Source organism: Rhododendron vialii, chromosome 13a (assembly GCF_030253575.1).
Source record: "Rhododendron vialii isolate Sample 1 chromosome 13a, ASM3025357v1".
Taxonomy (NCBI): domain Eukaryota; kingdom Viridiplantae; phylum Streptophyta; class Magnoliopsida; order Ericales; family Ericaceae; genus Rhododendron; species Rhododendron vialii.
The window spans coordinates 5,570,972-5,581,900 of record NC_080569.1 but is presented as its reverse complement, the minus strand read 5'-3'; the positions used below and the strand labels follow the sequence as shown (position 1 = coordinate 5,581,900).

The 10,929-nt window shown below is 39.5% G+C and overlaps 1 protein-coding gene across 1 annotated transcript; it reads left to right on the top strand.

Moving 5' to 3' along the window:
* Positions 1–2,110: 2,110 nt before the first annotated feature.
* On the top strand, positions 2,111–5,839 carry LOC131312707 (receptor-like kinase TMK4). The gene is made up of 2 exons (XM_058340648.1): positions 2,111–4,554; positions 5,111–5,839. Exons 1-2 carry the CDS (start codon positions 2,268–2,270, stop codon positions 5,632–5,634), a joined length of 2,811 nt encoding a protein of 936 aa, XP_058196631.1. The 5' UTR covers positions 2,111–2,267; the 3' UTR covers positions 5,635–5,839.
* The last annotated feature ends 5,090 nt before the right edge of the window (positions 5,840–10,929 follow it).

Sequence of the window (10,929 nt, the reverse complement as noted above, 5' to 3'; positions counted from 1 at the left end):
TCCGCATCTGAGTTGTTCAAATGTGTTTTGAACGGTCTAAATCCGAGCACTCTCTCTTCTATCTCAGCTTCTAAATCCTAGCTATCCAAAACAAGTTTGGATTGCTCGGATGTGCGCTCCGGTACCATGTATACTATATACCCTATGGCACCCAAAAATTTCTCCCGAGGTGGACATCACAGTAACGTAGGGAAAAAAAAGGGAAAATTTCAAAAAAACTCCTGAACTTTCTGACAACTTGCAAAAAAACACCTGAACTTTCACTATTAACAAAAAAACACCTAAACTTAGCATTCTGTTAACAATTAGACCCCTGCCGTCCAATTCAGTTAGTTTGTAACGGATGGAGCTAACGGAAGGCATTAACTTTTTTTCTTTTTACTTTTTACATTCAAAAATTACTTTTAACTCTTTCTTTTTTTATTGGTAAATAAATATGCAATAAAGTTCTTTTTTTTTCTTACTATTTATCAAAAATTACTTTAACTCTTTTTTTTACTATTTACAAAAATAACCTTAACCACCATCTTTTTTGTTACTTTCTACCTTTCCCCTTCTCTCTCTCTCTCTCTCCCTCTTTTTTTTTAGAACTTTAACCCCACTCCACCAATCAAACTGCCAAAGCTCTAGCTCTAATTTCAGAAATTCAAAATTGCTTTTAACCTCCTTTTTTTTCAGCATTCTTATTTTTTATATTTTTTACTTCCAAAATTACTTTTAACTCTTTATTTTTAGTACTCTCTCCGTCCCCTTTTTTTGTGTCCAGTATTTCATTTTGGGCTGTCCCTTAATAAGTGTCCATTTTGTAAAGTTAGGGGGGGTAAAAGTTGGTGTATTGTCTATTTTGTCCCTAAAAGTAGATTTTATTTTGAAAAGTTAGTGAGTAAAAGTGTAATGATGATGGGTAAGTATAGAAAGTGGAGGAAAAAGTTAATGTGAAAGGTGTAATGATTATGTCTTTTTAATAAGTTGGAATTACGAAGCAGGACACTTAAAAAGGGACGGAGGGAGTAGTAAATAAATATGAAATAAAGTTTTTTTTTCTTACTATTTATCAAGAATTACTTTAACTGTAATCTTTACTATTTATAATAATAACTTTAAGACACATTTTTACTTTCAAATACTCTCTCTCTCTCTCTCTCTCCACTGATGAAAATCCTCTCCCCTCTTCTCTCCACCGATCAGTTTGGAGAAACCTAAAATTCCTCTATCAGTTGGTTGTGGGGTTAAATTTGAAAGTAAAAAAAAAAAAACGGGGAGGGGTGCGGGGAAGCAGGGGGTGTTAAAATAATTGTCGTAATAGTTAAAAAATGGGGGTGAATAATTTTTGGAAAAAAGAAAGGAAAAAAAAACTTTATTGCATATTTATTTATGACTAAAAAATGAATGAGTTAAAAGTAATTTTTAGAAGTAAAAGTAGTAAAAAAAAGAAAAGGTTACACAGAGGAGGTTAAAAGAATTTTTGAATTTCTGAAATTGTGGCTAAGGCTTAGGCGGTTGGTTGTGGGGTTAATTGGAGGTGTGGAGTCGATTCTAATAAGAAAAAAAGGGGGAGAGAGAGAGGGGGGAAAGGTAAAATTTGAAAATAAAAAATAGGGTTAAAGTAATTTTCGATAAATAATAAGAAAAAAAAACTTTATTACATATTTATTTACCAATAAAAAAAAAAAGAGTTAAAAGTAATTTTTGAATGTAAAAAGTAAAAAAGAAGAAGAAGTTAACGCCTTCCGTTAGCTCCATCCGTTACAAACTAACGGAATTGGACGGTAGGGGTCTAATTGTTAACGGAATGCTAAGTTTAGGTGTTTTTTGTTAATAGTGAAAGTTCAGGTGTTTTTTTGCGAGTTGTCAGAAAGTTCAGGGATTTTTTTGAAATTTTCCCGGAAAAAAATTTAGGCTCTATTTGAAACTTGTGGAAAAGAAAAGAAAGTGGGAAGAAAATGAGAAGAAAAAGAAAGAGAAAATTCACTATTCTTAAAATTTAAAATTGTTATTTTCTTCTCTCTTTCTCTTTCAATCATACAATATGTGAGAAATTTTTTAAGTTTTCCTTCCATTTCCTTTCCTTTTCTCAAGTTCCAAACAGAGCCTTAGATGGTTCAAACCACAAACAAATCATGCAGTTCACCGGCGATCAAACTACCTCAATAACGGTCACCCGTCCACTTCTCTCCTCCACCACAAACCACCCCCTTCCGCCGTCTCACTCTCTCTCTGTGTCATTGCCAAACCAACAAAACTAAACAATCACCACCACCGCCACAATGGAGGAACACGGAAAAATACACCCAATCAAACTCCTATTCCTCCTCCTAAGAATCGCCACCGCTGCTTCCTCCTCCTCCTCCTCCTCCTCCTCCTCCGACGCATCCATCCTAACCAAACTCGCCGAATCCCTCACCCCAGCCCCCTCCGGCTGGTCCGCCGCAAACCCCTGCGACTGGACCGGCATCGCCTGCGACTCCACCGACCGCGTCACCTCCATCAACCTCCCCTCCAAATCCCTCGCCGGCCAATTACCCCCCGAGTTAAACCAGCTCTCTCGCCTCAAATCCCTCTCTCTCCAACGCAACCGCCTCTCCGGCCCCTTCCCCTCCCTCTCCAACCTCCCCTCCTTGGAACAAATCTCCCTCGACAACAACAACTTCTCTTCCATCCCCTCCCCTTTCCTCTCCAACCTCACAAGCCTACAAACCCTGTCCATTTCCGAAAACCCCAATCTACCCCCCTGGACCATTCCTCCCACCCTCTCCGATTCCACCACCCTCACCTCCCTCTACGCTGGTAACACAAACCTCTTCGGCGAAATACCTGACGTATTCGGCTCGTTCCCGAACCTTCAAAATCTTAGGCTCTCGTATAACAATCTAACCGGGGGTTTACCCACTTCGTTTGCGAAATCAGGGATTCAGAACCTGTGGTTGAACAATCAGGCTGTGGGGTTATCTGGTCGGATTGATGTGTTGGGCTTAATGCCGGAATTGACTCAGGTTTGGCTTCATTTAAATCAGTTTTCCGGTCCCATTCCGGATTTATCCGAGTGTGCTTCGATGTTCGATTTACAACTGAGGAATAACGAGCTAACCGGTCCTGTCCCGGTTTCTCTGACTACTCTTCCTAAGCTAGTTAATGTGTCGTTACAGAACAATAGATTACAGGGCCCGGAACCTAGGTTTGCTGATGGGGTCCAGGTGAGTCTCGGAACGACGAACAGTTTCTGTAATCCGAGTCCAGTACCTTGCGATTCGCAGGTGAATGTGTTGCTTGAAGTTGCAGGGGCATTGGGTTACCCCATGACTTTGGCTGAGTCTTGGACTGGGAATGACCCTTGCCAAGGTTGGCAATCTGTGTCTTGTGATGCCAATGGGAGTGTTACCGTGCTTAATTTTGGGAAACAGGGCTGGGCTGGGACGATATCTCCAGCCATTGCTAACCTCACAGGATTGACTAGTCTTCTTTTGAATGATAATAATCTTACTGGAACTATTCCTCCTGGATTGACAAAGCTAGCGCTACTCCGGCTTCTGGATATATCAAACAACAATGTTTCTGGGGAAGTACCGGAGTTTGGCTCCGGTGTGACATTGAAGACATCCGGTAATCCGTTTCTAGGAAAAGAAGTGGCATTATCAGAAGATGGAAATTCAAGTAGTTCGTCTGGTGGAACTGGAACTGGAACGACTGTTGGTTCGACACCGAGTAAGAATAAGTCGACTGTAGCGTGGTGGGTAATTGTTGCTACGATTGTTGCTGCTGTGATTGTTATCGTGGTTTTGTCGTTGGTGATTTATAGGAGGTTTGTGAAGAATCGGAATAGCAAATACGAATGGATTAAAAAAGGGTCTAGAAATGGGACCAACAAGTCGAAGAAGAGTGAAGATAGTGCTGTTATTGAGTACGGTGGCTTTGGAAGTGAACTCCCAAGTCAAGGCAGTGCTGATAATAGTGATATTCAAGTTTATGATGGTAGCAATGCTGTGATTCCGATAGACGTGCTGCGAGAAGTTACAAACAATTTCAGTGAAGAGAACATATTAGGTCGGGGTGGATTTGGGGTTGTTTATAAAGGTCAATTCCACGATGGGGTGGTGATAGCAGTGAAAAGGATGGAAGCAACCATGGTGAGTTCAAAGGGGATGAACGAGTTCCAGGCTGAAATTGCCGTTCTATCTAAGGTTAGGCACCGGCATTTAGTCGCACTTCATGGGTTCTGTGTCAATGGAAATGAGAGGCTTTTGGTCTATGAGTATATGCCTCAAGGAACATTGGCCCAACATCTATTTGATTACGAAGAAATGGGGGCTTCCCCGCTTACTTGGAAGCAAAGAGTCGCAATAGTGCTAGACGTTGCAAGAGGGGTGGAGTATTTACACAGCTTAGCCCAGCAGAGTTTCATCCATAGAGATCTTAAACCCTCTAATATTCTTCTTGGAGACGACATGAGAGCTAAGGTGTCGGATTTTGGCTTGGTTAGGAATGCGCCTGATGGAAAGCAATCGGTGGAGACAAAGTTAGCTGGGACTTTCGGATATTTAGCACCAGAGTACGCTGGTAAGCACAAGTTCATGATTATTTGCCGAACTTGTTTAATTGCATTGGTCAGCTGGTTCTGTCTTGAAATGTTTGGGCTAATTTGGCTGCGTTAATATTGCCAATTTCGTATTGAGTTTACTGATCCAGAACCTATCAATTGTTTGGGCTAATTTGGTTGCGTTAATATTGCCAATTTCGTATTGAGTCTACTGATCCAGAACCTATCAATCTATTAATCAATTCAAGTTTTTTTCTTAGCAGTCAATTGAAAGTCATCTATGTACTACAGAAAACTTGAAAAATACTTAATCTGAGATATGTTTTTTGTTTATAAGCAATGCTAACCTTACATTTTCCTTAGAGAATTTTTTTTTTTTATACTTTTTCTTGGTTCATTTTACAATCAAGCACGTTTTAGCACATTATGTATGTGGACTGTAAACTGCCTTCGAAATTTTTTCAGCTCATTAGCACATATTCCCTGGTCTTTAAGTTGATTTCAGTGTTAGTTCGGAGTACTATTCAATTCAGCATGTATTCAAGCTCGTTGAACCATGCCTTATTGTTTCCTCAGCCACTGGAAAAGTGACCACAAAGGTTGATGTTTTTGCATTTGGGGTGGTGTTGTTGGAGATAATCACGGGCAGAAAAGCACTAGATGATACCTTACCGGATGAACAAAGTCATTTAGTCAGTTGGTTTCGAAGGCTACTCAACGACAGAGATAGCATCAGGAAATCTCTGGACCACACACTTGATCCAGATGAAGAAATGTTCGAGAGCATATGCAAAGTAGCTGAACTAGCGGGTCACTGCACTGCTCGTGAGCCATTTCAGCGGCCAGATATGGGTCACGCGGTTACTGTCTTGGCTCCCCTTGTTGACCAGTGGAAACCAACTGCCCGTGTTGAAGACGACAGCTTTGGCATTGACCTCCACATGAGCCTTCCTCAAGCCTTACAAAAATGGAAATCTGGTGAAGGTAGTTTCTCAATGAGCAGGAGTTTTCAAAATGTTTACACATCTACAACCACCCCAAGTGGACATTCAGATTTCGCGAGCTCTTTCAAGTTGAAGGACAGTAGCAAATTGCCATAGTTAAATAGCAAGAGAGCTTTGTACACTGTTTACACCATGTTTATCAATGAATACTTCGAGTTATTTTGCTTTTTGATACTTGAGTTATTTTACTACACAAATCATCTTTTTCAGTTTTTTTTTCTTTATTTTTACTAATTCTTTCTTTCATAGTTGAATAGATTCCTCTTCTTCAAAATTTGTTCATATATCAAGGAATACAAGAGTTCCCTTTCCCTTATCTGGATTCCTTGATGTTTATTGATTCCCTTGTTTAAGAACTTGGTCACAAAGAAGTGGTAATAGAGATATGAACATATATATATATATACTGTGTATGACAAGAGCCATGCAGTGATTATATGCAGGTTTTGTTCATTGCTTAACTCGAGGCCATTTATTGATCAAGCGCAACACGGGAAAATTCAAGATCTTAGTGTAGAGGTGCATCACCATGCTGATACCCCTGTTTGGTATGGTACTTGTGCATGGGGGGAAATATTAGTCTGTAAGGGAACAAATGTGCTTTTTCAAAATCAGTGTTTTAAGGATTTCAGGTGCATAGGCCAAAAGTAGAATCTGTGCCATATCTTTTCGGCACAGCTTTGGGGACCTAAAAAAAATAGTAGTCATAAGCTACGGTACTTAAGCTGCAGCAAACACCCCCTTAGAACTACAATTTTCTTCAGATGTGCAGGGATTCTGATTGAGCTAGCTTAATATGTCAGCCTGTTGTAATTTTGTTGACCAATTTTGCATGTGTTTAAAATCATATTTTCATGATGAATAGACAGAGGTAATGAAAGCTGAATTGCTTATCTTGATCATTGCTGCACCGTAGTTAATTCATTGCCCCCACATGTTCTCTACCACGTTCTTCGATAATCAAATCACGTATAGGATACGAGTTGCAGGATAATATGCTGTTTTCGTTCATATCATTGAAACGGTTCCAAAACTGAAGTTAGGAAACTTCGAGATTGGAGAAGTATGAACCAAAAGCCCTATGACCACACCATCACAAATCCTTTCTAAAGATGAACTCTTTGATCTTTACAAGTACCACCCATTGGTAAGACATGTCCAGAGGTTTCTGACTTGCTGGATCACCTTTGTCACCTAAATGAAGTTATAAGATTTGTGTGGTGTTTGTTTTGGTATCTAAGCGAGTGTGGACCACGCTTTTCTGTAGCGCGCTATTGTTTTGTTTACTTCATGACTGTGTCCAGATACGCAACAGGGAAGGGCAACTTTTTGTTGCAATTTCTATTACCGATGATAGCATTTCAAGCGAAATTGGATGTAAATTGTTTTCTTTTCATGTGACCTCCTATTTTCCTCTTGCTTTCAATCGCGTTTTGTTGTTTCTTTAATGCGACCATCTCATTCATGCAATAGAAAAATTGATAGCGGCATTTAGGAATAGCCATGTGAGTGCTTTTGACATGATACTACGTCCATGATATTCTTAAAGGGCAGTTAGGCAAATTCTTGGTGGTAAATTTGTGGACATTAGGATTCCCGTTGCAGTGGACCTTTTAGCTTGCAGCCAAAGAGGTAATTTCTGGATTATGTTACTTGCTGAATCATTTCAGTTTTCGTTAGTGCTGGTTTAGTTGTTGAGATATGTTATAAGCAAGTATAGGTAGGTTGCTGATTCTAGCACATTTTCTTGAATAAGGAGGAAAACACAGATCGCAAATCTTCCTTCAAATCAGGTCATATTTCATTGACTGCACAACGTATTTTCAGTTGAATTTTGTCTCCGTTAGACCTGACACCATAAATCCAAAGAAAAAAGAATCCAGAGAAATATGTTTCGCGATGGGATTCGACCTTGAAACTTTGCATATGTGTGGAAAACTTAAAAAGGGAGGCAGAGAATCTGATTGAGAAGCTGATGAGAACAAAGGTTGACGTCTCTATGTGTGAGATTTGCTGCATTTGCATGGCGAATTTTGATTACGTAAATAATGCATGTGAAAGAAAGCAGTGGCACTGCACCTTTACATGGTCGTGCCGAAATATCGTAACTATAGAAGGATCTTATTCATTGCAATGCCTCGTAAATACAAGAATTGTGTATCATTCATCACAAAATGCCTTGTTCAATTCAAGGACACAACAATATATACTATAAGAAACACCTCCCCTTGAATATTGCCTGATTCCATCCTCTGAAGCTCCTCCTCTCTGCTGCCATTTTGTGTATCTAGGTGCGGCAGCGCTGTATGTTTGAGCAGCCACGAGTGTAGGGATTGGCAGGAGTTCTACGGGGATTCACCAGTGGTGCGCCAGGGCAACCTGGGTGGGGACCGCCAGGCCGGTTGCAAGGGTTAAAGACCTCATAGCTTATGAATTTGGGCTTTTGCGTCTGGGCATTGGCCTCGACGCTGCTCAGCACCAACACCGTGCTGATGAGAACCAGGCACAAGAACAACGGCTTCATCATGTTACAACTTGACAAGAATTTAAGTTTCTCGAATCCAGACGCAGGTATGTTTTTCTTTTCTGAACAGAATTAATTGGTGAGCTTTATATAGATTTTTTCAGAAGGAGATTCATGGCCTAAACTAGCACTAGTTGATAAGCCCTTTGTCACGGAAAAACTGCAAGTGTTGATAAGAACGATCTGTGAATGGTTGAGAGAGAAATTTGGTATATTGATGGTATTGGATTCTGTTCATGCAAAGGCATGAATAGGATTAGTCATTGACCATCTTGTTGATCACAGACTATTGAGAAAATTGTCATTTCAAGCTGTAATAGGTTATATATAGATTTGTCTATTTTGGACCAACAGGTTGGGTTGACTCAAAAGTTAAAGCCTAAAATTTAAGGGTTTGCTCCTTCTTGGTTCGAAACCTCTCAAAATTTAGGATCGGTCTATATGACTCCAGTTAGCGATCGATCCCAGGATCAATTGAGTGTCCGAACACCTGGTTATAAAAAAGAGAGCGTATGTGATCCTGTAAATAGTAATCATGACTAGAGCGTATATCCCAGACAAAAATATGATTAAGTACCTCTCATGTAGAAACATCAACGGAATATATTTAATTGGAGCCGTCTCCCCTAGCGATTAACTCTTCCTTTTTTTATTCGGCCAATTGGAATCCATTCAAATGGAAGAATCCGTCTATTCTCTAAAATGAAATATACATTGAATACAAGAGAATGATTACAAATTTTAAAATGCGCTGAAATTCAGTGTGCAGGTTTTCTGAGTGGAAGGGTGGAAGAGGGGGTGATCGCCATGGCTATCTCTCCTGCGAAACAGAGAATTTCAGACCTCCAATGGAACTTTCTAGGAAGCGATGAGCCACCCTAGGTCCACATCGACCCACTAAGTCAGAGTACGTAGAACAAAACTTGTCGCACACGGCATGTGATCCATAGATCGCAAGTGAGTCCCACCCGTGGTCCTGTTCGATTTGAGTTTTGATGGAGTTTTTTAAGAATAAAAAGTGGAGAGAAAAAGAGAACTTATTAAAGACTCTGTTCTGAAATTTTGAGACCCTGAAATAAACAAAACCGCTTGACTAAGAGTCAAGTCCCACTACTTTTCCCCTAAAACACAGCTTTTTGCTTGCTTTTGGGAGAGTAGTATATTGTAAATGAACTTCAAATTTATTCAACCTTAATTAACCATTTCAAACCTTCAATGGCGTAGGAGTGTGATAAGACCAGCTTTCTTCTTTTGACTCCCTCCAGATTACCAAGCCCTAGTTATTATATTCAGAAAGGAGGATTACCTATAATTTAATTATAAATTTGCTCTAATTAGATAAAATGTAACATCAACTATATATTGGTATGTTAACCTAAGGGGTCGGCCAAGTGGTTGTAAAAAAGCAATAAATGCTCCTTCGTGAGGTTACAGGTTCTATTCCCCACAAAAAGCCAAACATTTCAAACCTTGGGGCCACTAAGGGTTATGCTCGGTCGTTACTTTCAGGGTCCCGGAATTAGTTGAGGTGCGCGCAAGCTGGCCCGGACATCAGATTATAAAAAAAACAAAAAACAAAAAACTATTGGTATGTTAAACCTTGTAAAATCTTCGCGCCATTGACTTGTTAAAATGTGCAGGCAACAACTACCCATACTTCACGCGGGTAAACAGATAATTCTATAAATATATACTACTAACCAAGTTCCACCCCAAGAAACACTCAACGATATTGTTTTGAAGGTTCCACAGCAAATCACAAACCTTTTCCTTCCTCCTCAAGTCTTCTCTCTCTCTCTCTCTCTCTCTCTCTCTCTCTCTCTCTCTCTCTCTCTCCAAAAAACATGGTTCTTTTCCTCCTGAAGATCATTTTCCTGGCCGTGACCACCCTATCAAACATAGTTTCCCGTATAATCTTCACCACGGCAGCATCCTTCATATGTTTAGTAATCCAAGGCCTCAAAGTCCCCGGTGAAGCCGCGAAAGGCGGGTTAGAACAAGTCGCAGAGGTGATCAAGTCTTGTGTGGAGTACTTGGCGGAATTCGCATTCGAAGTACTGAGCAGTGTCGTTTCTGCTGTTTTTGATCTTGTCAAGGAAGGTGTTTTAGGGTCCGTGTCTGCGACCGGATCGGCCATCGGAGGACTCATGGAGCAAACGAGGAATTCGATCGACGGGTTGGTGAAAGAGTTGGTTTCGGAGGTTTTGGGGGGGTTTACGGAGATGGTTTCCACAATAGTTGCAGATTTGTGGAACAATTACAAAGATGCTGTTGGATACGTAGCGGAAAATTCTTGATCGAATTTTTTTTTTTTATCTTTTGGTCAATGTAGAGTTGGATGTAAAATATGTAGTATATTCTTTTGTCAAGAAAACTTAGTTCTTGTGTACAAATAGCATTCCCCTCCGTCTTGAATGGTTGGTTCTACGCTCAAGAATATTCTTTTCAAAAAATTTGACTGTTTTGTTATTTGTATTTTTTCGTCTTTAGTGATTTTTTATCAAATTTTTTACTTTTTTGATTTTTTTATCAAATTTTTTACTTTTTGGATTTATATGGCTTCAAAAAGTAAAAGAGTTTGTTCAAAAGTTAAAAAAAATTTACTAAAGACAAAAAAAAAAAAAAAAAAAAACTTACAGAACTTTTCTCATCTCTCAAAACTAATAACCAAAGTGTTTTCTGTGCAAAATTTTTTAAATTTCAGAAATTTAAAAAATTATGTCTATTTTTCTAGGCGTTTTGAGTTTTGTCTCTATTTTTTTGTTTTGTAATTTTTGAAATGTCTCTATAGTTGTTCATGAGCTATTGTCATTTTCTACTGGAAGGTAATGTTAGGTCCAGAATCGTTGTGCGAAGTTCGTACATTG